This window comes from Cyprinodon variegatus, unplaced genomic scaffold (genome assembly GCF_000732505.1).
Source record: "Cyprinodon variegatus isolate N-32 unplaced genomic scaffold, C_variegatus-1.0 Scaffold111, whole genome shotgun sequence".
Classification (NCBI taxonomy): Eukaryota; Metazoa; Chordata; class Actinopteri; order Cyprinodontiformes; family Cyprinodontidae; genus Cyprinodon; species Cyprinodon variegatus.
In genome coordinates this window covers 484,461-510,462 of record NW_015150564.1, presented here as the reverse complement: position 1 = coordinate 510,462, position 26,002 = coordinate 484,461, and the positions used below count along the sequence as shown (strand labels likewise).

The window sequence follows — 26,002 nt, the reverse complement described above, 5'->3', positions numbered from 1 at the left end:
GAAGAGAATACAGCATCAGTGNTTGATAAACGTATGGCTCTCAAAATGGCATCGGTGCCCTATTTGTTGGTACTCGCCAACACCGATACCACCATTTTAGGGCAGTATCGGGGCCCCATCCGATACTGGTATCGGTGTCGGTGCAACACTAGTTTTTAGTGAGTTTAGCAACATCGCGTGAAAGCACCATAAGTGTCTCACTACAGCAGCTAGAGCTGCCCTCTGTCTATCACTGCTTCCCTAAATGTCGTCTCACAGGCAGCTGCCTCGTCCTGAAGGCCCTGTATGCAGTCAGAGCAAAAAAGACAAGAGCAGTGACCTGCTCCTTTTCACTACAGCTAATCTATGACACGCTGAAAGCTGATGACGAGTCTACCTTGGATTACAAAAGGATACATTTCCTTTTTATTTGCACCCGGGGAGCAGTGTGGGGTTAAGGGTCTTGCTCAGGGAGCAAGAGTGGCAGTCTGTGGTATTGGGTGTTGAACTCAGAACCTCAGGATTCCAAATTCTATGCCCTAACCACTACGCCACCACTCCCAGATCAAATGTGCAATTAGTTTTTAATCTGGTGTCTGTAATTGTTGCACTAAAATAATGAACTGATTCGCACACAGCTTTTATTCACCTCTTGACGTGTACAGCTCTGATTAGATTTAACAATTAAAAAACAGTTAAGTTGCTAATTATTGTAGCTTTGATTTAAGAAAATTCCAGGGTGTGAATACTTTTACAAAGCATGATGTACAGTTAAAAATCATTGTTTTTTTTGTTTTGTTTTTTGCAGATGGAGATGAATCGTTATGCCGTCACATTTGGTGAGTCTCTCCTATTTGGTTTAAAAGTGAAACGGTAACTAAAACTGACTGAGCGTTATTAAGTAGTAGCAGAATATCTGTGAGCGTGTTTCTTCGACAGCCGGGCTCCGCTTGTTTGCCAGACATGCGTCCCAGTTCAGCAGCTGCCTGTTGGACCACTACAGGCCCATGTTCGAGACCATGTGTAAGCTCTGCGGACACATCAACGCCGAAATGAAGAAGACGAGCTACAGCGCTCTGGAAGCTTTTCTCAAGCAGGTCCTGAAAAACAAAAACGAGCTGGATCCCCGTATTATTCACCTGCTTCCAACTTGTCTAAACATATTTTCCCTTAGGGTTGTTTTTTTTTTAATTATGTTATTCTATTGCTGAATTTCTCCCAGATTGCCTTATTGGTGGCAGACAACATCGAAGAGCACAAGAGCAAGTTGAAGTTCTTCATGCAGAAGTTCTGTGGCATCATTAAAACCATGGACTCTACACACAAGGAGCTGTCTATTGCCATACGGGGATACGGCTTTTTTGCAGCTGTATGTTAATTAAGACCTCTAATTTTTAATGCCCCTTTTCATTTTTAGTTTACGTTTTACCTGGCAACAGATGTGTATGAGTGTGACTTTGATTGCAGCCGTGCAAGAAGGTGTGCCCTCAAGATGTGGACCTGATGTACACGGAGTTAATTCAGCGCTGTAAGCAGATGTATCTGACCGAGTCTGATGGGGAGGACGACAGCTTCTACCAGCTGCCGAGCTTCCTGGACTCCATAGCGTGCGTCCTTATTCATCTGGACAAGGTGAAGAGAGGACGACGCTTCGCACAGAGAGGGTATGGAGCTGGTATGAACTTCTGCCTTGTGTTTTCAGATTCCCGAGGTGTATACGCCCCTGCTGGAGCGCCTCCTTGTGGTGCAGATCGACAGCTTCCCTCAGTACAGTGAGAGGATGCAGTTTGCCTGCGGCAGGTCCATCCTGAAGGTGTTTGTGGCTGTGGCCTCTAAGGGACCGGTGCTGTGGAGTTTTATCAGCTCTGTGGGTATGTTGAGCCACAAAATATTTGTATCTGGTAGCTGACATCAGAAAACATCAGTGTGATTTGGATTTTAACTGTTAAAATCAAAAAATATTTTTTTTTTTTTACATTTATCAATTAGAACATCTATCTGTCCATCTGTCCTTTGGTCCATTCGTTTTAGCTCGTGGCGATCCTTCAACTCAGCCTGAATGGGTTTTTTGTTTTGCTTATTTCTTGAAGTCCCACTCCTCAGCCTTGATATGAAGAGAATACAGCATCAGTGTTGTCAAAAGTACACATATTTGTTACTTGAGTAGAATTATAGATACTACAGTTGAAAAACACTCTGGTAAAAGTTGAAGTATCAACTTGACCTCTTTACTCAAGTAAAAGTGAAAAAGTATGTGCTCCAAAAAACGACTTAAAGTATAAAATCATAAAGTAACCCTTAAAATAAACAGCCAGATGCCATTATATGAATTAAAAGCTCAATTTTTTAGACTATTTCGAAAAAATTCTTTGAGATAGGGTGAAGGATGAGGGAGGTCTTGATGGTCTCCATCTCCTGATACGCTCTCGCCTGTGTCTGACCTTTCAGACATTTCGACATCTTTTTCTGAATCCAACATTGTAGCATTGCATAGACAATTCGCGTTTGCAGTTTGAAGAACACCTGCTTGCTTCTGATGATTTCCTTTAGCTAACCAATGAGTGTTTGCGTTATATGTCTCATCCAATTACACTAGTTTTCACTAGATGTGGATGGAGCCAATGATCTGCATTGGATGGCGCACATGACGAGAAATAAATATAAACATTAAACCGAAGCCAAGAGTAACGAGTATTGTTTGTTTTAAAAATGTAAGTAACAGAAAGTACAGATTCTTGTGTGAAAATGAGTAGAAGTCAGAAGTAGGAAGAAAAATAAGTAATGGAGTAAAGTATAGATACATAAAACTTGTACAGTAACGACACGTATTTGTACTTCGTTACTGTACACCTCTGTAAAGCACCTAGAACCCAACTAGTCCTGTCTAGAACATCCCTGCTTCTCCTTCATGTATCAAATGAAGGCTTTGCACTTGTGTTTTTTATATGTTGATGTTTTGTGATATTTGTAATCAGATCATAAAAGATCATAAAAGATGTACCTGTTTTTACTTATCTTATTACAGTCTTATTACTTTAACATTAAGCAAATCAGACTGTTTACAAGTTAGTCTTTTGGAGTGATGTGTGATATTGATGCATTTTGACGATGATCAGTGTGTACAAAGGCTTCAGAGAGCCCGTGTCTTTGTTTTCATTCTTGCTTCTTCTATTTCAGTGCATCAGGGTTTGATTCGCGTCTGTTCAAAACCCATCTTGCTTCCTGAGGTCAGTCATGCTGCTCACCTCTGATTCAAACAAAATAACTTAATGCACCATTCAGTCCGGTTCATTTTTATGAAAAAAGAAGTAATTTTTTCCCCCTTTCCCTTCCTTAGAACACCTCCTCTGAATCCTCAGAAGTTCGGACCGGAAAGTGGAAAGTTCCTTCCAGTACGAATTACCTTCCCCTTTTTAAGGTCCTCTTGGACTGCGATCAGCTGAAGGTGGGTTTTGAAACTGTGCCGAGATCAGTCTGGGCATGGTAACCAAGGTAACTGTTGAATGTAAATGCATGCAAGCTGAACCGGACCGTTCCAGACACAACCGAACTGCGCTAAACTGGTACTAGTTCATCAGTAGGGCTCAGCGCAGTTCAGTTCTGCCTCGGTTCTCAGATAACAAAGAGCGCATGAGCAGACCACATCATCTCAAGGGCTGGTTATTCTCCCACAGCAGTGTGTCGCAGTGAGCTTGTTGCAGATATTTTTGATTTATGCCCAATATTGAAGTGTGGTCTGCACTATGTTAACGCAAGAGGGACAATCACAAACTAGATGTGGGTCGAGATACGACCAAGGCGGTAAGGAAGTCGGAGCAAGTTTGTGCGACAATGGAGTAGGGGTGTAAATAATAATCGTTTTGTATCGATGCATCGATCCAAAAGCCGACGATCCGATGCATCGACAGGTCCGCAAGATAATCGATTCATGTTTTTTTTTCCTCCGGTCTATTTTTATCCATTTGCTCCTGGGCGTAATTCTCCCTCCCGTGCTGCGGTGGCGCTAAACCTATTTTGCCCTCCTACCGCGCTTCCTGGTTATACTCTTACAGCAGTGTGTTGCAGCAAGCTTCACAATGACATTTTTAAATTATGCTCAGTATTGAAGCGTGGTCTGAGCTACACACTGTGGGTCTAGATACGGCCGAGGCGTTGAGGAAGTGGGGGCGAGTTTAGTCCGACGACGGAGGGACATGAGGGCCAAAGAGAGCGGAGATCCAGGTGGAAAAAGGGTCCCAGCGTTCTCGCGCACCTCGCTCTTCTAGCGGGTCAAACTTCACGAGTTGTTTTCCGCAATTTCGGTCATAAAAACAAATCAAGCCGGCCTCCTGTCTGCTGCACTGTTTGCGGTCAGCTACAATCTGGGAGAGGAGCAGCGGAGCGTCTCTCAAGGGGCGGTGACGTCGTCACTTCTTCTTCTTTTTTTTAATGGTGGTTGGCAAACAACTTATAGGTGCATTACCGCCACCTTCCAGAATGGAGTATGGATCAGACAAACTATTATATTCTCCCTAAAATACCCGTTCTTCTTAGAAAATTAAAAATACTCCCAAAAACTACATCCCCAGATGACCTTTGCAACAATTCCCTTATATGTAGTTTATTTCTATTCCTGTCTAACTCTCTACGCAACATCTCTCTTTCCTGAGTATATTTATTACATTCTAAAAAAATATGTTGGACAGTTTCTCTGGAGCCAAGGTAGTGCACTGTCTGCAGTCTCCTACAATCTGGGAGAGGTGCACCAAAGTTTCTGCAGATGGGGCGGGGGCATATTTGCTTTTACTGTGACACACACGCAGACGACATGGTTTCTGAGTATAAACCAGCCATTAGTCTGCTTCCGTAATCATTACATTTCAGGCATTCATAAAAATACAAGCTTCCCTACCGTGCCACACGATTTCCAGTAATGATTCTGCTTAGCAGTATGATGAACCTCAACTCCTGTCGTCGTTTCCTGCGTCTGTAAGCCCTGATTAGACTATCGTTTGTCGTATCCACTTCCCGAAGGCTGACTCTGTCAAGTAAATTCACCAAAGGCTGCCTTTATCGCCTGACTCTCCGCAAAAAACGAAATATCACAAATATAACCAAACTCCCTGAATGATACGGGCACCACCATGTTGATTTACTTGATTCCCTCCTTCAATTCTAGAGAACAGTAGTACTGTAGATCATCAGTAGGAGGCGAGGAACCGTGCTAGTGTGAGGCGTAAAATAACCCAGCTCGGCACGGTTAACTGATCCAAGCTCGGTCCAAACTCGGCACGGATTGGTTTCAGAGGGGTAGTGTAAATGGGGCTTATATTACTGATTTGACAGCATTGGCTGGATTTTTCTTTTTTGGTTAAAAATTTCAAAGATTTATTCAGGAGAACTTCCTCTTCGGTTTTGTTTCACTTCCAGGATTCAGGATTTTTAGACGGAGCTTTTGAAAGTCAGAACGCAGCTCTTGGCTCCTTGAGCCGTCTTCTGTATGAAGAGTTGGTCAAATCAATTCTGCGCATTGTGGAAAAGTTGGACTTATCCGTTCAGAAAATAGCAACAGGAGAGGAGGTAAGGCTTTCCTGTAACTTGATCATCACTAAGTAATGCTCAGAACGGAGAACCTCTGTGGTAATCTCTGTATCCGTCAGGCCCCTGACGACGCAGCGCACGTCCTGCCATCATCCGACCCCACGGCTCACCTGGTGCCTAATAAAGTCAAAGACTTCACTGCTTTCATCAACCTGGTCGACTTCTGCAGGTAAAGCAGCAGCTCTGGTGTTTGCCTTCTCTGCAGCTTTGTGGTTTGATTTCCTAAACCTTGTTTTTACTTTTCCTGTGCAGTGAGCTGCTGCTGAACAAGCACCTGGACTATTTCCACTGCTGGATGTATCCTCTGAGCTACGAACTGACCCTTCACTCCATCAGGAATCCACTGGTCAGCGGCTTCTACAAGCTGCTGGCAGTCTCCATGAAGATCGCTAAGAAGATCAAGTACTACCAGGTGATAACTTTAGAAGGGATACAATAAGCATCATTGAATGGTAAACTCAACTGCTTTCACTTAAAAAGCAAATGGTCTGTTTTTGATCAGGGTGTGCGTCTGAGGAGCTCTGCATCCACTCAGGATGACACAGTCAGAAGGGATTGCTTTGCTCTATTCTCAAAGTTTGGGAAAGAGGTATCTTCTCTTATTGGAGCTCTTGATTGGTCAAGTGGATTTCCAGATACATACAAAGAACATGTTTCTTTCTCCAGGTTTGTGTCCGAATGAAGCAGTACAAGGACGAGCTGCTGGCTTCGTGCTTGACTTTTGTCCTATCGTTGCACCACGACATTATCGCTCTGGACATGAAGGCCTACTGTTCGGCTTTAGAGGCAAGACTTTCTTACAATTATTCAATGGATTCAGGTGACTGAGCATTGGGAGAACTGGCGTGCTGAGAACGTATGAGCCATCTGCTCATTTTTCTGTGTTTTCTCTGTCTAAGCTTTTTAGATCTTTAAGTTTCATGTGTTTTATATTAATTTTACCGACTTTTTTGCATTCAGGCTTGTTAACTTTATTAATAAAGCACTTAAAAACAGCAGGGAAGTGACCAAAGCACTGAACAAAAGAGGTGAATGAACAAAAAAATGTTGGGTCAGATTTATTTATAAAGCACATTTCAGTCACACAAAAAGTACTGTATGTGAGAAAAAAAAAACTACATTGCATAAAAAATAATTAGAGATAAAATTTGATGAATTTATTTTTAAAAAAGGATTGATAGAGAAGTAAAAATGAAAGGAAAATTGGATGTAAAAGGTAACGAATTATGTTTCATTTGCCATTAATCAAATTTATTCTCTACATTTTACTTTTGTTCAATTAATTGAAAACTCAATTTATATTCCAAGTTAATTTGTTCACTTAATTTGACTTAATTTTTTTTTGTCTATTCATTTTTCTGCCCTTTTTTAAATTTGTTTTCTAATATTTTAATTTTTATTAAATCATTTTCTGTTACATTATTTCATAGTGCATTTTAATATTTAATCATACTTAATGATGGTTGTTAAAAGAAGCAAATGCAGCTATTAAAATCAATATATTTGTTTATTAAAGTTTGATCTTTAGTGTTTAAACAGCTAAATACATTTAAAAGGATTGTTTAACAGCAGAAGCTCTGTAATGTGGGAAGGAAAAATTATTAAAACGTCCGGTTGCTTTTATATCTATTAATATCATGGTCTATAACTAAAACCCAGCAGTTTATTGGGCATCTTGGTGTGACGATGATGTTTTTTGTTCTTAATGGTTCCAGACTGCTCTGAGGCTGGGTCTAAGCCACGTCCCGCTGGCTAACGCAGCCTTAGACGCTCTGGAGGACTGGTCCTCCCACCTCCCACTGGAGACCATGCAGCCTTGCTATGCAGGAATCCTGCCTCTCCTGGACGGCTACCTGAAAACGACCTCCTCCAGCGGTAAGAAGCACTGAGGGGGAAATTAAGGCCTCGTTTCTGCTTCTGTTTCTTCTCCCTTGGCTGTGGGGCTGTAAGTCAAATTAAGTCCTCTAAATCCGATTCTTTTTACGTTAGATAAAGATGAAAGCAACTGGGAGGTGATGTCTACTTTGTCTTCAAAACACGAAAGAGGTTACAATAGAGTGTTGAGAAGACTCCTGAAGAAATCCAACCAGCTTTCTATGGTAAGACATGACTCAATTCATCCTCCTGCTTCAGAATTTAATTAATTATTTAGCATATGGCCTGAAAAGGAGTCAATTGATGTTGAAAAAGAAAAATCTCATACCAAAAAGCCCTTTAATTATTTCTCTGTGCAGGAGGAGGCTCCTCTGGTCCTGCTGAGGCTCAGGGTGGTGAAGCTGCTCGGTCACCTTGGAGGAAAGCTGAACAGGAACTTAGTGACGGGTACAGAGTTTAACAACTATTAGAAATCTCAGCTGTGAAGACGTATTGACTTGTTCAGTTTCCATATGCGTAAAATTTTATTGAAACTTAGTTTTTTTTTTCTTTTAAAGAAAAAAATGCTAAAATCAGACATAAATAAGTTTGTTTAAAAAATAACTATTTTGAACACACGATCCTTCGTCGTTTTCCTACTTCCTTTCATCATTATCTTTGCCAGGACCACATCCGGTGGTTGATCATGTGACGTGTGATGTCAATGCAGGTTTGGGAGATGCAAAAAGTGAACAATAAATAAATAAAAGAAAATAAATAAATACTCTTCATAAGAGAAAAGCTTTAATGTTGAAAAAATGATAATTTGGGAACAGTGGAAACACATCTACGTCTTCCTCGCATCCATGAATGCTACATTTATTTATCTTATGTTGTGTCTCTTCTAAAGCTGTAACAATATTAGAAGAAAATATGAATCATAGAGATATTTATTAGTGGTGGGATGCCATTAAAACTTTCAATTGAGTGAATTACTGGGTCTGCAATTTATATTTGTTATAATTTAAATTGAAAACTATATATCAACAAATTTAACCAACCTTTCAATTCAAAAACCCTTTTTGCTCCTCAGTTATTGAATCATATAAGCAGGAACACATATTTCTTGTGTTTAATCGATTATTTCAGTTATTCAACCAACAGAATGCTTGAAGGTTGTAATCATTTAGGCTTGTATAGAAGCCCCTGATATTTTATGCAACTTCTTCGAAAAAGTCCTCCATAAAAGTGTGAACAGTCCATGAGCATTAATTATTCCTTCCACTTAATATGGTAGAAAATATATAAAGTGACAAGGCTGACAATATTGCATGCAAGAGTTTTACATTTGCTGTAAACCGTAAATACAATTCAGCTTTTAATACTAACAGAACTATGAAAGTTCAGCACTGCATAAGTCAAGCACACAGTAGAGAGGTTGAGCGACTTTAAATGCTGCATATGAAGCCATGTTTATTACCCTTAGTGAACAAACTTTGAGTGCACAGCAATCAGTAAAAAAAAGTTCCTACTTGGGTTTTTAGTGTGTATATAAGAAACTCCATCCAAAGTCTTATTGTTCCACATTTCAAACCTTATCTATTAGGAAATATCCTAAATCATATTATTTAATCCAAGGCTAATGGAATAAAAACTGATAAATGATCAAATTTCAGAAACTGTGCTATTGTTCCTATTGAAATACTAGCAGAGTTTAAAAAACTCATGATGATTTGACAGAAAAAGCATCTCCCTACTGAATAAACGTGATCTTATGAAAAGCTGGATTTTTTTTCTCTGCAATTTAAAATTGATTAATTTATAGTTAACCATCATAGCGTCCTTCACTTTAATCCTTAAGTTTTGTATTTCTGACATTTTTTTTCCCATGCAGTGGTCTCATCTGAAGAAATGATGAAGAAATTTGTGGCTTGGGATTCAGAGAAAAGACTCAGCTTCGCCGTGCCGTTCACCGACATGAAGCCGGTGATCTTCCTGGATCCCTTTCTGCCCCGAATCAGCGAGCTGGCTCTGTCCACAAGCGATAGACAGACCAAAGTATTTCATTACTCGCAGCATTGATAATCCCTCCCAACCTATTCCAAAAACGGACCCTCACTGTCTCGTTTGCCATCCCAGGTGGCGGCCTGTGAGCTGCTCCACTGCTTGGTGGTCTACATGGTGGGAAAGAGTGCTCAGATGGTGGAAGGGGAGAACAGTCTGCCTCCGATGTACAAGCTGCACAAAAAGCTGTTTCCTGTGTTGCTGCGTCTGGCGTGTGATGTCGACCAGGTAGGAAGACTTTCATAAAATACCTGCGGACGTCATGAGAAAATGGATATCGTAGCATTTGTTTAAAGATTCGTGAGGATTTTTGATTTCTTCTGCAGGTAACCAGGCAGCTCTTTGAACCCCTGGTCATGCAGCTGATCCACTGGTTCACGAACAACAAGAAATTCGAGAGCCAAGACACAGTAGCTGTTCTAGAGGCCATTCTGGTGAGCAGATTCTGGGACTGTCACTTGTTTCTATCTTGGTTTTATGTGCAGCGTGCTAAGTAAGCTTGTGTTCAGGATGGTGTGATTGACCCAACGGACAGCACTCTCAGAGACTTCTGTGGGCGATGCATCGAGGAATTTGTCAAGTGGTCAATTAAACAAACTACCCCCAAGCAGCAGGAGAAGAGCCCCTCCAATATGAAGTCCCTGTTTAAGCGCATTTACAGCCTGGCTCTCCACCCCAATGGGTTTAAAAGGCTCGGAGCCGCCCTGGCTTTCAACAGCATCTACAGACAGTTCAGGTAGATGTTTACTTATTGTTCATGTTGTTTGTTTTTTTTTGCTGTTGGTTCAGTTTTTCTTAGGGGAATTTGAAGCAGACTGAAATTTCTCCTAATTGTTAATCATCCTTTTAACCTTATTTCAGAGAGGAAAGCTCCTTGGTGGAACAGTTCGTCTTTGAAGTTCTCGTCATATTTGTTGAAAGTCTGGCTCTGGCGCACTCCGATGAGCGATCCATGGGTATAAGCTCCTCTACATTATACCTGCTGTGCCAAAATCATGAGGGTCTGGGAAACAATTAATGATTCCATAAAATATGGACTTAATAAAAAAGATATAATGGAAAATACACAATTCAATACGAAGTTAAGGAGGACAAGTAAACTAGGGCTGAAACAATTAATCGGATTAATTGTGATTAATTGATTATTGAAATAATCATCAACTAATTTAGTAATTGATTGATTGTTAACTGCAACATAGAGACAATAATACATGCCTTTATCCTTTAACAGAGCAACCACTTTAGTGCAGTAATTATATCAAAATCATAAAAAAAATATGTAAATATTTTGCATTTAAGATTTTTTTTTTAATGCTTTCATCTGTATATCTGCTCTATCCAGAACTCCTCAAGTGGAAAAGTTTTAGTTTCAAGTGGTTTAGTTTAATAAAAAATCTTCTTTAAGGAACATTTTGCTATCAGATTATTAATAATATTTGATTAAATATAACGAATAATCAAACTAATAATCAACAGATTCGATTTGGAAAATAATCAGTAGTTGCAGCCCTAAAGTAAACCGGCTATAGTCTAGAAAGTTTTTAAATTAGCAAATTATCAGCTGGAATTTTTTATTTGAATAAATGTGCAAGCTTTTAAAGATGAAAGAGTCATTGTACTATAAGCTACATTTGATCTTTCAATCTTTATCAAACATGTTTATCTATTTAGGAAAAGCCAATTTCTGCTTTATTATTTTTAGGATTAATAAACTGAATGTAGACATTTTTGCACCAAAATAATATTTATAAAGCAGTTCAGCTCAGCCATACTCCTGGATTTGATACAAAAATATGGATTTTTTTTTTTTAAATGAAACACTAAGGAACTCTGTATGTCTGTTTTGCTCCAATCTGCAGGTACAGTGAAGCAGAGTTGCAGTGCCATTGACCATTTGAAGAGAATAATCACACACAAAGCCGCCAGTCTCAATCAACACAATGCAAAGAGACGCATCCCAAGGTTTGTGATCTGTAAATGCATCACTCTAACAGCTGTAGAAAAAAAAAAAAAAAAAGGGGAACTATTATACAGAATTCACTGATGGCTTTTTTTTACATTTCCATTAGAGTCTACTTATTTAAGGTAGCGTCTATGCACTAATAGAATAAGTCTGTTGGTGTTTACAAAACATGTCGTACTAAAATATAACACATAGTTTTACATTACATGTTATATTGAAGTGATGATTAGTATAGGAATAAATCTGATGCAGGACTTAAAGCGAAGCTGTAACTTTTAGCCACAGGGGGCGCAAGATCTGTAGCTACCAGCTTTAAGGGCTGGTTATACTCCTGCAGCAGTGTGTCGCAGTGAGCTTGATGCAGACATTTTTGATTTATGCCCAATATTGAAGCGTGGTCTGTGCTATACGCTGTGGGTCAAAATACGGCCGAGGCGATGAGGAAGTGGGGGCGAGTTTGTGCTACAAAGGAGGGACATGACGGTGAAAAAGAGCGGGGATCCAGGTGGAGAAAGGGTCCCAGCGTTGTTGCGCATCTCGCTTTTCTAGCTCGTCCAACTTCACGAGTTGTTTTCCGAAATTTTGGTCATAAAAACAAAACAAAACAAGATGGCCTCCTGTCTGCGGCACTGTCTGCATTCAGCTACAATTTGGGAGAGGTGTAACAGAGTGTCTGCGGAGGGGGCGGGGACGTGTTTTTGTTCACCATGACACCTACACAGAGGACCTGGTTTTGAAGTATAAATCAGCGTTTAGTGCCCATGAAAGCAGCTAGCAAACTGCGCTGTTGTAAACTAAAAAGGTCTTCCTCAGGACCAGCAGATTGAGAAACCATTGAGCGGCACAAGGCTACATCCACCCATCATGATTAAATCCTACCTCAGACATCCAAAAATAAGTCTGACCTGCTGTCCTATCCATTTTGTTGCCTGATAACTTTTAGCTCAGTTGCTCTCTCGTTTAATGGGAGCTCAGACTGCTCTGGATCATGAATCCTCTCAAGTAGCATAGCTGGGTTTATCAAATATCAATATGCAACAAATTTATACTGGCCTTAAAGATCATTATTTCATCTCAAAATAAGCTAATACTTGAGACAGAACTTGCATAATATTAATTAAATTACACTGAACTACAACTAAAAAGATGCAAACAACTAGTGGTTAGCATGGAGCTAATTAGCATTGAAAATCCTATAGGAAGCCTAGCACTATTACTGTTTTATTTTTTTTTTCTAAGATTCTTCTGACCTAAAACAACCAAAACAGCTACTAGAAATATATTAAATAAACCAACACTTATTGAAAAATTGTATCTCTTAGATTTGCTTCTGAAATCGTTTCAACTGTTTTTATGAAGATTTCACAAGACAGTGTAACACTGCAGAAATGTGGCTTTTAAAGGAGCTATTGAACTTTCTGTAAAGCAAAGATTTCAAACTCTGGTGCCTTGCAACATTTAGATGTGTCCCTTTCCCTACACACCTAAATCATATGGCTAAAGTGGTTCACTAGCTCCATTAAAGCTCTGCAGAACTCTGCTAATGACCTTTACATGTGTCAGGTGGGTTTAAGATAGATAGTAGAAGGGCATCAGGCTTTAAGAACTAGAGTTTGAGTCTTAAAGGTATTCACATAGGAATTAGGTGTTAGCTACAACTTTGACTCCTCTGCCAGTAAAAGGGCGCTCTCAATTTGTACTTTTTGCCAGTTTTTAGGTTTGGCTAAACCTTTATTTACCTGTTTTGAGGAAAAGGGGCAACTTCTTTACAGCTTCTGACTCTCTTTACTTCCTAGAGTTCCAAAAGCCTGAGTGATGTTCACCCTTGTTTTGCTTCTCTTTATGTATTTTTTGCTTAAATCAGAGATATTTAAAGGTGTAGAGGACAATCTTTTATCAAAACAAGTGGTCCTCCTAATTGTCAATCATTCTGGTGATATGTTTACATAAGGCCGTCCTGAGTGCTCGTCCTCAGTTATCCATCTTTGTCTGCGCATGCACACTTTCAGGCGTATATCTGTGGTGAGCTATGGAGGCTCACATTCCTCGCTGTGGTTCTTTGAAAATGGCCAAAGGTCGTAAGAGAAAAAGCGTCTATAAAGAGGCAGATATATCCTTTGCGGAGAGCTCTTTTCGCAAAGCATTATGGGATTTGCTGTCACAGCTGCTGCTACCTGACAGTGGTACCTAATAACAAAAGTGGTGTAGGCATCACGCATTGAAGGAGTTACATGACCAATGGGGAGCAAAAAGCAGTGATCATCTGTCCGAACGGTAAGTTAACTGAGTTCACTATAAAGTTTTAAACAGAGCGTGCATGAGGACAAATGGGCATGTTCACGCTCTCGCACGTCTTTAATAGGCGTTCCCTCTCGGGAGCGGTTACAGGGTTGTGCATGTCCATTTTTTTTTTAACTGGAGAGGGCGGGTCTTTGTGAAAAATTTGTGAAATCCTCCACAATTCCTTTAATTGGTAAAAAAAAAAAAATCTTTTTCTTTTTAGCACTGTCACAAAGCTACTCCTGAGCTTCGTCTAACATGACTTCAACCTTTTTGCAAATCCTTTTTGTGTCATTGGCATTATAAGTATTAAATGTATATCATATTTCAAAATGTATAGGAAAATTATTTTTAATTATTTCCTTTTTGTTGAGTAAAATTATTACTAGTCTGCACCACTGTAGATGTTCTGTAGATTATCGTTGAAAAATTAATAATTTTGATGACAATAATGCATCTGTTTACAGTCATTTTTAAGCTTATAGTTGCATAGAGGTGGCAGGGCTCATAAAAGGCGAAACTGAGGAGGTGAAATCTCATAAATGAAGAATGTAATGACCATGTTTAAAGAATAGGTTATTGATCACCTGTCCTATGTGTGTTTTTCTCCAGGGGTTTCCCACCTGACGGGACCTTGTGCCTTTCAGATATGGTCGTCTGGCTGCTTGAGCAATGTGGTCGACCACAGACAGAGTGTCGCCACAAATGCATGAAGCTCCTCTACGAATTCATCCCGCTCCTCCCAGGTGAGATCTAGAGCTTTGAACTGTTGGGGACATTTAATCTTTTTATGAGTCTGACTTTAATTTGGTGTGTATGAATCAGGAAAGAAATCTCCGCCGCAGTGGTTAGATGGCCTGCTGAAGGATCACGGCATTGATTTCCTGATCTCTCGGTTGGAGGGCGGCGGTCTCCTTTCCCAGCCGACACTCAGGGATCTGACGGGCCCTTTCAGCGTCAGAGCCAGCCTGCAGTGGATGGACCTTCTACTGGCTGTTCTGGACTGCTACAACACCTTTATTAGCTTACACATCATAAAGCCTCAGCACCTTCTCGGTAAGTTCTGTTTGGATGATTATTGGACAGTGTGTAGCTTTTTTATTGAGTTTTCTTTTGTTTTTCATGATTTTCTTTATATTTTTTACTTTACTCCAAAGGCTCAAAGGAAAAATCTAGCTTCTTGAAAGCTACAAACTTCTTCCTTACGGAACTTGCGACTCATGGATTGACGGCTGCAGAGAGCTGCTTCACTCTCGGCGAGAGGGCGACTCACTTCAGCCCGAGCGAGGTGGACCAGTACAACTACAGCAAATGCACCATCACAGTTCGCCTGCTGGAATTCACCTCCATGATTCTCGTCAAAGGAGATCAGGAGTCCTGGAAGGTAGAACTCTGTTGTAGCAAAGAAAAGCCTTCATAAGAAGTCCTAAATGACCCATTTTTGATGTTCTTTCGCAGCTGCTGGAACAGGAGGTGTTCTGCTCGGTGTTTTTCGATCTAGCCGCGGCAGTGGTGTGTGAGCCGTCCACTGTAGGGTTCAACATGGCTGATGTGGAGGTGATGAGAAACCTACCAGAGGTGTGTGTGCCTTTACTCAAGGCTCTAATGGCCTCGCCTTACCGCAGCCGCCTTGAGAGCAGTCTGCGGAGGAAAATCTCCCGTAAAAGGTTTGTTTTCCTATCCTGGAACTTCACCTTTATGTAGAGGATTCACTTCTGTTCAATCAGTTCAACTTCTGTTTGTTTTTTTTTATATTTTCCCCCTGACCATCGTAGCGTGGAGGAGTTGTGTGAGGTGGAACTGTACCACTCGGATACTCTCAGCCGCCATGACCGAATGGAAATGGTGCTTTCTTCCTGTAAGCAGATACACAAAGCTGGTTTCCTCGGCTCCATTCTGGACAGCCAGGTAAGAACTGCAAAATAAAGAACTGTTTAGAAATAAAGAACTGTTTATTTTGTTGCATTGTTATGTGATAGACCTGCACAGTATAGTATAGAATAGTTAGATTGAAAGAAAATGTAAGGAAAAAAGTGACACAATGTATTCAGCTAGCGTTAATAAAATCAAATACTGCTGAATTTATTAATATCTGATTTATTTTTTGATGCAGATGGCCTCTGAGGTTCAGTCATAGTGTGGTAAAAATATCACTTTTTAGCATAAATTTCAAACGCTATAATTTAATTGAACTTTATTGATCTCACATTGGAGAAATTTACCTGCTTTTAACCCATCTCTTTGGGGAGCAGTGGGCTGCCATTGTGCGGCACCTGGGGAGCAGTGTGGGGTTAAGGGTCTTCCTCAGGGACCCAGATTGGAGGCTGTGTGAGTGGGAATCTAACTCAGAACCTCGGGATTCCAAGCTCTATGCTCTAACCACTAGGCCACCACTCCCCATAAGTTAGAGAAGTAAGGCAACAATCCTAACGCTGATGTCCATGCCAGACACAACATTGCCACTGGTAAGCATGGTGGTGGCAGCATTATGTTAAGGGATTCGTTCTCCTCAAGAACAGTTCATCTGGTCCAAGGAAGCGCTTAAAACTGGAATAGAAATTCACCTTCCTCTCACAATTTGGTTTAGATCAAGCATTTCCATCAGCCTAAAGAGTTTCATTTAAGTTAATAAAAAGTCAGATATCTTTTTTTTCCATTTCACATTTATGCACGACTTTGTGTTGGTCTATTACATAACGTTAAGAAATAAACATATTGCTGCTTGTTTAATTGGTCTGGATACCTTTGCAAAGCATAATAAATAATAAAAAATTCTCCACCAGGTGCCAAATGTTGAGCAGAATTTTATGATTCTGTTCTAAGGATAGGATATAGATATTTGGACCAATGCTGGTGTTATTTTCTTATAACGGCGTCGATACAAGCATTGGTTTGCTGATTGATTAGTGCATTCAGCAGCCATGCTTTTCCGTTTCCTCCATTTGCTGTCCATTTATAATGCTTTTTCTTTTGATGAAAGTTTCTTTCTGTTTAAATCAAAGCTTGTGTAATGCAGGAACCCTATTTTTATCACATAAATAAAGAAAAAGCATTATCGGCTTCAAAAGGACGGCTCAAAAATAAGCAGCACGTAAGAGGGATTGGTTAGACTGAGGTCTAAATAATCTGTGTTGGCGCTGGCCTGCTGGTCTGTGTCACTGCAGACGCTACAAGAGTATAAATATAGAAATTTGAAAAATAGATGAAGAATTGATCCAATATTGAGCGTTTTTCTCTTGAAGGATTCAGCCTACAGTAAATCTCTTGGCTCCAACCTTCTGATGACGGTGTATAAAGGCATAGCACCTGGGGGAGAAAGGAAGGCGCTTCCATCCCTGGACGTAAACACCAGGAGACTCGCGGATGGACTGCTTCAGCTCGCCTTTTCTATAAGCCAACAGGTCTGTTTTTTACTGTCTTTTAGCTCAGCGACGCTGAAACAGTGGAGCATGTTAGCTCACAGTAACTTGACTGCTATACAAGAAAATTGTATTTGTAGATTATTTAAAAAAGTAATTGAGCTGCGTTTTGTTTTCTACAGAGTGAGCAGCTGGTGGACTTGCTGCTGAACACCATTATGCTTTCTGTGCCGATATCAGGCGGTCACAGCCACAACTTTCTCAGCTTCTCCCACGGCGAGTACTTCTACAGCCTCTTCCAGACAACCATCAACAGCGAGCTGCTTAAAAATCTGGACAGCGCCGTGCCACGCCTCATGAAGGCCTCCTCTGAGAATCCCAGCATGGTATTTTATGTTGCATTCAGTAGAAAACATGACCTGAAGTAACTTAGGAACCCTGCTAGTTTGACATCCTGTAGTTCTGCTTTGAGTGTTTGGTTCTGTTTGTCCCTCAGGTGAGCGTGTTGCTGAACGGGATGCTGGACCACAGCTTTAGAGAACGCTCTGTAAGGAAAACCCAGGGCCAGAAGCTGGTGGAAGAAGTTCTGAAGAGGTGGATGAGTCTGCATTCATGGTGGGACGGGCCCTCAGCTACTTCAGAGAGTAAAACTGCCACCCTCCTGTTGCTCTCTAAGCTCCTGCAGGTGAAATTAAAAACAAAAAAACATCATCATAGAGTCCAGCCTGCTTAGCTTTAGCCTAATGAACGTCTTCCTTTTCTCTCTAATCAGATCGACTCCTCCGTTTGCTCTGATGTGAACCACAAAGCATTCCAGCAAGTGTTTTCTACCTTCACTCTGCTCCTGGTTGACATGAATCTGCCTCTAAATCTTAAGGTATCAAATGTTTACATTCTAGCAGGTTTTATTAAAGGCAAACTCTGGAGTTTAACTGTTGAAATCTTCTTGTCTGCTCAGAGTCAGGCCCTGTTGGTGCTGCCTTTTTTCACAACGCTCCCAGACGAGCCCCTAGCTGAGCTGCAGAAGGCTCTGGACGGCCTGGTGGCCTCCCACTTCCCCATGCAGTCTGATGAGTTCGCCAAGGGCTCGCTTCATCGCAACAACTACATGGACTGTATCCGAAAGGTGGGGCTCACAGTTTGGAGAAAATATTTTTAATAGCGTGAAAAGCTTTACTGGATGTTTGTTCATCTTTCTTTTTATCTAAATGAAGCGTACAGGGTTCAATGTTTAGGATCTTTCTTTTTTATATATTTATGTTTTTTGTTTCTCTAAAATATTTATTAAAAATATTTTGCTCTCATCTGAAGACAGAGATGCAAAGAAACATTATAAAAAAAACATTTCCCACTTTTGGAGTTATGCTTTTCCCCCATTTTTCACATTAAACCACTATGCATGTAAAAGTTTAAAGGCAGTAAAGAAACACCAGTAATCATTTAGCAGATTTTAATCTTTTAAATCCCTACATGGCTTTAAAGTAAAAGTTAAGTCTTACAAGACAGTGAGTAAAAATGTTTGTGCCTTTTGTTCTTCAGTTTATGTGTACTTTACTTGATATTTTACTTGCTTACCTTACCTTTCTTTGTTCACATGTAAAACCTCTAAACATGTTTTATTCAGTAAAGATGAATTATTTTTTTCCTTTTTTCCATCAAAAGGGCTTTTTTTTAATAGAATAAAATCACCAAATCAGAGGGAAAGCGAGATAGTTTCAAAACAGAACAAAAACATGCAAGTGCTCTATAGTAACATGGGTAGCAAAGCCAGAAAACCAAAAACCACCATCCAAACCCACAGCTACCCCCCATGGTCCCACCAATCATCCTGCACACTTCCTGAGCCTTCTCTTGTCCCTATAGTGAAAAATAAATAATAATAAAGGGAAATTACATAAGATGGGATGGGTAACATTAATAAAAGTGGATACATAAATAAGATAGAAATAATTGGTCAGATTCAAATTTAAAAGACATGGAAATTGCTATAAACTCAGTAGAACAAAATAAACAACATTAGATGGGCTACTAAAGTCAAAGCAGATGAAGATCAAGGAAGAACCAGAGATTAGAAGCAGCAAATAGAACAAGGATCATCCGGAGGAGACTTTCCAGTCAAAAACATATCTTCCCTTATTTACCATTTCCTGGAGGGGTTCTCTCAAACAAACAGTCATCTCCGTTCATCCGTGCAGTAGGTATTTCCAGGGGTTAAACTTTATATGTTTGTATGGTACAACTGCTTTACAGTTGTGGGATTATTGCTTATCCACTGCTTTAAAATACATCTGAAAGTATGTTTTTAGTCAAGATTTTAGGCCAATGTTGGGCGAATAAAATAAGACATTAACCCTTAAAAATCGATGTTTTGAATGTATATACCGGTAGAACAGGGTTCCCGCGGGTCCTTAAAAAGTCTTAAAAGGCATTGAATTCTTCAAAATAAAACTAAGGGCTTAATTGGTATTAAAATGTCTTAAATCAGTCTTTCGTAGGTCTTAATTTTTAAAACATCATAAATAGGATTATTTTTATTATGATTTATTTTTGTAATCTAAACAAAACATTAAAATTGACCTTTTTTTTTTTTTTTTTAATTTAAAAAATAAATGGCGAGCCATTATTGGTTCCGCTATCGCAACGGAACCAATAGAGGGCGAGCCATTATTGGTTGTTGCGGCCAGGACATTTGGGAGATGCGCCATTTACTTTTTGTCTGGAAAATATGAGCAAGTGTAAATGGAACGAAAATTGGCTCCAGCCAAGAGTTTTCTCCATGGCTAAAACCAGGAAACATACATGAGGCACAGTGGATTTTGTGCAAGAAGCGATTCAAGCTCGGAACGATGGGAATTAAGGCAGTGGAGTCACATGAGAAGCACGACACACAAAGCGTCAAAATGGAGTTACTGAGAAACAGCCGGTATTTCTCTGTTTTGTTCCACCCTTGTCTCTGCAACGCCTCCACTTATCACCAAATCAAACATACTAAGAAAACGATACAAAGAAAAATGGCTGCAAAAAAGACTTAGCACTGGTTATGTTGGGGCTTTAAAACTGATTTGTTTTGTTCCCTGCTAAAACAAAGTTTGTGAATTCAGTTAAAAATTGTTAAATATATCTGTCATTTGTGTGTTTTTAGCTTTCTTCTTGTATGGGAAGCTTTTCAAAATTTGAAATATTAGTGTAGTGGTTTATGTTAAAATAAGCCTTTGAGTTAAGTTGTCGCAAGCAGGTTTTTCTTGTGTTTTTTGTAAATTTAGTCTTAAATTTTTATTTCAAGGGGCATTAAAAAGTCTTAAAAAGAATTGAATTTAACTTGCCTTATGCTGTAGGAACCCTGTAGTAAGTTTATTCCATTTATATTGGTATGTTTGTTTATTTCTTTACGTTATAATGATAAAAGCAACCAGATGTTTGAAACTAATTGGATTTCTATGTGGGAGAAATAAAAAGTTTAAAGGTTAGCATCTGTGTTTCAGTTGCTGGATGCCCTGGAGCTTTCCCAGAGTCCTCTGCTGCTCCGACTGATGGCGGGAGTTCTGTGTCGGGATGGGAGGCACATCATGGAGGAGCAGTTTCAATCCTGCTTCCACAGAATCGCTAGGAGGTTGGTAAAAGTTTTAAATGTGCAGGGGGAACTCCAGGGCAATGTGTGAGTAAGTAAAATAGAAATGATCCATCAGGATGTGCAATTTAAAAAAAAGTATGAGAAAAGTGAATAAGAATGGAGGAAAAAAAAACACAATGGAATAAAATATATAAAACATTTTTATTTCTAGATTTTATTCCTTATCCAGTCTTTCTTCTTCATGTTCTTTTTAAATTATAGATTCCATCCCACCTCCTTTCCTTCCTACCTTTTCCTGTATTGTTTTATCTCTGCCTCTAAATATCTATTCTTCTCTCCATCTTTCCTGCCTGTCTTCTGCCTTTGCTTTCTTTCCTCTCACTCTATTGTTCTTTTATTTTTTCTCACTGTTCCCTGGCATTTTTTTTTATTGACTTCCTTCTTCACTCGTATTTTTTCCTTCTCTCCTTCCCTTTCTTCAGTGTCCTTACTTCCATTCCTTCCTTTTGCTGGTTCCATATTTAACACCTAACCTGTGTACTTCAGAGTATCCCTTTCTGTTTTATATTTACAAAAGGGTGTAATGAACTGTGAGCTCTGGGAATTTCAGTCTGAAAAGTAGTGGACATGTTCCATCATCCCCTGTGTTTTTAGAGCCAGCGTTGAGCGTCAGCTGCAGCTGCTGTGCTCGGTGTATGAGGTCATCCAGCGAGGTGATTTGCCGGCGAGCTCCATGCTGCAGGCCATGATGGAGAGGGTTCTGCTGCCTCTGGCCTCCCACTGCAGCACCAAGGCCCTAAACGACTTCTTCGTCACAAACGTCTTTGATATAATTGCCTTCCTGCAAAGTCGTTTCACAAAGGTTCGCCTCATATCTGCCATTGGCATTTAAGTAACAATTATTACATTTAATTGATCCATATTTGTTTGTTACGATCACAATCAGGTGGTTGGTAAATTTGAATGTTGGTATTTGTTTATTTAAGTCTAGTGAAACAGCATTTGAGACTCAGCTGCAGAAGAAGAACGGCTGCTACAAGCTGATGGAGCTCCTGTACTCCCGCCTCCCTAAAGACGAAGTTCACTCCAAGGAATCCCGCGTCAATCAAGCCTACTGTCGCTTGGAAAAGACGGAGGGAAAAGAGTTGTCTAAAACCTTGATCAAGTACACCTCAACTAAATGTTCTCAGTATCGCTGCTTTTCTTTATTTAACAATAGTTGGAAAAGTGTTTGTTTTTTACGGAACCCAGGTCCTGCTTTGAAGCCTTCACAGAGAACATGGCCGGTGAGACCCAGCTCCTGGAACTCAGGAGAAGCTATCACTGTGCTGCGTACAACTGCGCCATCGCCGTCATCAGCTGCTGCTTCAGCGAACCCAAATTCTACCAGGGCTTCCTCTTCAGTGAGAAGCCAGAGAAGGTACTGCTGCCATGGAAACGGAATACAAGGAAAGCCTAGGAAAATAATTTCAAATCCAGATTAGTTTGGAGCAAATGTTCAACTCTTCTGAAAAAATATCTTCTAAAGCAGGTGGATGAATATGAGAAGGTTAAAATGCCTCGACACTCATTAGTTGGAGAAATATATTATACAATCTTTCTTACAAGAAGAGACAAAGTTGTCTTTTGAACAATATTCCACAGATTACAGCAAGCCAATGAAAATAAACTTAATCTGGTTTTGCAAGTTTTTTTTCTTAATTTTAACACAAAATTTTGAAATAGAACAATGGTTACTTCAAAAAAGGACTAGTCTCCTGTGGTAGATGTTTATTTGATCAAAAATTATCTTTTTTTTCCAAAAAGGGTTGTGTAATGTTTGCGACTTACGTTTTATTAGCGCCATATCTGTAGTCGAGGCAGTCGGTAGAAGACGTGGACTGACTTAAACCCCAAACAACAATATACAGTACTGGCTTTTTCTATACATTTAATTTTAATAGCTGGGAAAAAATATCACAATATCATATCATGCAATATAATATCATATTGTGACCCAAGTATTTTGGAAGGTGTCGTATTGCAACATTCATGCCAATACTCACTCCTAGTATAGCTCTGGAAAAACCTTGCAAGATCATGTTGTTGCTCTGCTGCAGCCGGTGCAGATTAGCTGAATAATAGGCTGTTGTGCTGCCAACTAGTGGTGGGAGTTTAAAAGTTATGTAAAAGTAAGACGATGAAATGATTGTTTGCCTTTATTTTATTTATTTTTTTAACAGTGTCCTGTCTGGCAATGTGGCAATAAGAATAATTGTCTTGATGCCAAAAAGAGCCCAACAGATTTTACTTTCACAAGTGGAGCAGTACGGCTATTGCAATAGTGTTCCGCTTATTTCATGCTTATAAATTTATTATGATTATGCAGGGAGTTTTATAGATTATATGGACACCGCATTGTAAATAGAACAGATGAACAGAAAAGATGAAAGAAAGAGGAGATAAAAGGGAGATGATGATAAAACATTTTCAGTCAGCTTCATCACCTGCAACGAGATGAAAAAAGAACAGCACAACCAACAGACATGGTACGAGACATACAATTGTTTGCCTTTAAATGTATTTTGCATTTAAGATCCCGCCTGCTGTATTTTGAATCAATACCAATATTTATCAAATCTTGCAATAATTGACACAATCAGTTTTTTTCTTTCACTTTTAGTCAGCAGTATGTCTGAAGGTAGAAGAGTGGTTTCATTGCCTTATAGTGAACATTGCTGCTCTGGACCTGGATCCAACAAGTGTGTTTAAGTATTTAAATAGGTTCTGTTATGTTGGTTTCTAGCAAACAGCTCCCAGTTTGCACATTTTACAACAAAACTGATTTCCAGTCACATTTGCTGCTCCATGATTACATCTACATGCAGGTGTGGTGTCTTTCCTCTTTGAAGTTAAATACCCAACCTCCTTCTGCTCCAGGTTAGAACACATATAATAACATAGTATGCTATAGTATTATGCAAACAATGTTTAGAGCAGATGGAAACACATTACTTATAAACTTACATAAAAGATTTTGAAAAAGAGAAAGCAAAAAAATAACTTAAAAAATGCTAAATTTCAAACAAAATGATGGAGCGCTGTGTTTCAGTGAAAGGAATCAGATTATGGAACAATCTGAGCAAAGAATCAACATCCGTATTTAGATTTCAAAGGTCAATAAAAGCTGATGCGCTGAATAACTGTCTGTTATACGTGTTTATAAATAGCTGTCAATTTATAAAGTTTAAGAATATGAAGAAAAACAACCAAAACATGTATTTTAGTTTTGGAGAACGGATGTTTCCTTTTATTAACTTTTGTTTTAATGTGTATTTTGATGCTTTTACTGTTGCTGGTGCTTCTGTAATTGTTTTAGGTAAAAAGGGCAAAAAAATAAAGATTTTTCTTCTTTCTGATCCCTTTCAATAATTCTTTTAGAATGTTTGTTTTCATATTTGCTTTATTTGAATACAAGGAATTAACAAAATATTCTAAATAAATAAAAAAAAGTCTGAAAAGTGCAGCAGATTTAACATTATACATGCAAAATCTAAATTAGACTTTTGTTTTTTTAATCATTTTAACATCAAGTAAATGGTGTGTGGTTAGTGTTATGAAGCCCTTTTTCATTCATGGACTTTTAGAAATAACATTCTTTTGATATTTTTAAAAACAAAAACTGTAAAAAGCTAAATTGTGATTCTGAAGAAGCTTTCTGAACTTTTTTTTTTTCCTCCAGAATCAGTTTATTCTTGAAAACATCATAGATGCTCGACGCAGCTACAACTTTCCCATAGAAGTCGAGGTACGTACTTTTTCAAATGAGTTTGCAAAATTAGCTGCAGCTCCAGCCTCATGGAAGATCTCCTCCATCTTTCTCTAGGTCCCACTTGAGAGGAAGAAGAAATATTTTATGATTCGAAAAGAAGTTAGTGACGAGACTGGAGGTATAACTTGCTCCCGTTCCAACTTTACCTTCTTTTCATCAATTCTAGCCTGGTGCAACATTATTAAATGCCTTGCTGGTTTTCCACAGAGGCGCCCGTGTATCTTTCCTCCCAGTCCTACATGGCCGACAGCAGCCTCAGTGAGGAGATGAGTCAGTTTGATTTCTCCACAGGAGTCCAAAGCTTCTCCTTTAGCTCACAGAACCCCGAGGGACAGAAACGCTCCGTAGTGAAAAAGGTTTGCTGCTTTCCTCGTCTCATTGGCAGCAGCATAAATGTTATATTTAAAGTTCCCCACTTTAAAATAGTTCTGTTCTAATCCCACCCTCTGGTTGTTTTGAAACTCCGCGTAAAGGAAACAGAAGATAAAAGTCCTTCCCAGGATGGGGCGGTGGATCTGGAGATGGATGAGCTGAACCAGCACGAATGCATGGCGACCATGACGGCTTTGATTCAACATATGCAGAGGAGCGGCATCACTCCTAAAGTGGAGCAGGTCAGCTGAGTTTCCTTCGACCTCCTACCTGATCACATCAGTTAGCTTTGAAATCAACATCACTCTGTGTATAACTTCCTGTTTGATGCGTGTACCTCTTCTGGTTTTTATGAAACAGGGAATGTCTCCGAATGAGCTTCCTCCGTGGATGAAGTTTCTGCATGGAAAACTGGCCAATCCGGCAACGCCTCTGAACATTCGACTCTTCATCTCAAAGCTGATCATCAACACGGAAGAGGTGGAAGCAGCTCTGGTTTTCTGAACTACAGGAACAAAATAATAACTAGTGTTTCATTAAAAGATCGTGTCATATTTATGGCTCTAAACAGCTTTTATTTAGCTGTTCTCTATGCAAAATCGCTCGTTGGATTTCAAAGGTTTCAGACCTCTGAGAAAAATGCAACCTTTTCAGTTTTCTTAAACTGTTAAATACTTCATAGTTTTCCAGTATTTTGTGTTGGTCTATGACCTAAAATTCTTAAAAAAAAACAAAACAATGCCGGACACTTTCTGGTTGTAACAACCTGTGAAAGAGCTGACGGGGTGGGAATACTTCTGCATTTCATTGCAGCTCCAGACCTGCTTACCATCCGTGGGCTTTTTCTTTATTTTCCAGGTTTTCCGGCCGTACGCCAAGCACTGGCTGGGGCCCCTGCTGCAGCTCGTTGTGTCTGGAAACAACGGAGGAACGGGGATCCATTTCATGGTGGTGGATGTTGTGGTCACCGTTCTGTCCTGGACCAGTCTGGTCACCCCAAAGGTTAGCAAGAACAAAGTTGATATGTAACAAGGAACCTTTTTATATTGTTTGTTTTATTATTCTAAAATGAAAGGGATGCAATCACAGAGAGCAAAAATTGCCCTACTTTTATTAATTATAAATATGTTTTTCTAGCTGAGGAGAAAAGATAGGACAAGCTTTCCTCC

The 26,002-nt window shown here is 39.6% G+C and overlaps 1 protein-coding gene across 1 annotated transcript in view; it reads left to right on the top strand.

The window, feature by feature from the left end:
* The window catches only part of prkdc (protein kinase, DNA-activated, catalytic polypeptide), a 53,958-nt gene that overhangs the window by 7,349 nt on the left and 20,607 nt on the right, over positions 1-26,002 (top strand). The window contains exons 14-49 of the mRNA XM_015374983.1: positions 3,157-3,206; positions 3,317-3,424; positions 5,389-5,538; positions 5,619-5,728; positions 5,812-5,971; positions 6,062-6,148; positions 6,226-6,345; positions 7,275-7,434; positions 7,549-7,658; positions 7,794-7,881; positions 9,308-9,471; positions 9,553-9,705; positions 9,804-9,911; positions 9,987-10,213; positions 10,339-10,433; positions 11,337-11,439; positions 14,333-14,466; positions 14,546-14,776; positions 14,878-15,104; positions 15,179-15,387; positions 15,496-15,628; positions 16,963-17,121; positions 17,262-17,465; positions 17,576-17,764; positions 17,852-17,956; positions 18,038-18,205; positions 20,562-20,689; positions 21,305-21,512; positions 21,637-21,815; positions 21,902-22,070; positions 24,372-24,437; positions 24,516-24,579; positions 24,669-24,817; positions 24,935-25,075; positions 25,194-25,313; positions 25,692-25,835. Coding sequence (XP_015230469.1) covers positions 3,157-3,206; positions 3,317-3,424; positions 5,389-5,538; positions 5,619-5,728; positions 5,812-5,971; positions 6,062-6,148; positions 6,226-6,345; positions 7,275-7,434; positions 7,549-7,658; positions 7,794-7,881; positions 9,308-9,471; positions 9,553-9,705; positions 9,804-9,911; positions 9,987-10,213; positions 10,339-10,433; positions 11,337-11,439; positions 14,333-14,466; positions 14,546-14,776; positions 14,878-15,104; positions 15,179-15,387; positions 15,496-15,628; positions 16,963-17,121; positions 17,262-17,465; positions 17,576-17,764; positions 17,852-17,956; positions 18,038-18,205; positions 20,562-20,689; positions 21,305-21,512; positions 21,637-21,815; positions 21,902-22,070; positions 24,372-24,437; positions 24,516-24,579; positions 24,669-24,817; positions 24,935-25,075; positions 25,194-25,313; positions 25,692-25,835 — 5,120 coding nt within the window. The remainder of the gene's footprint in view (positions 1-3,156; positions 3,207-3,316; positions 3,425-5,388; positions 5,539-5,618; positions 5,729-5,811; positions 5,972-6,061; positions 6,149-6,225; positions 6,346-7,274; positions 7,435-7,548; positions 7,659-7,793; positions 7,882-9,307; positions 9,472-9,552; positions 9,706-9,803; positions 9,912-9,986; positions 10,214-10,338; positions 10,434-11,336; positions 11,440-14,332; positions 14,467-14,545; positions 14,777-14,877; positions 15,105-15,178; positions 15,388-15,495; positions 15,629-16,962; positions 17,122-17,261; positions 17,466-17,575; positions 17,765-17,851; positions 17,957-18,037; positions 18,206-20,561; positions 20,690-21,304; positions 21,513-21,636; positions 21,816-21,901; positions 22,071-24,371; positions 24,438-24,515; positions 24,580-24,668; positions 24,818-24,934; positions 25,076-25,193; positions 25,314-25,691; positions 25,836-26,002) is intronic.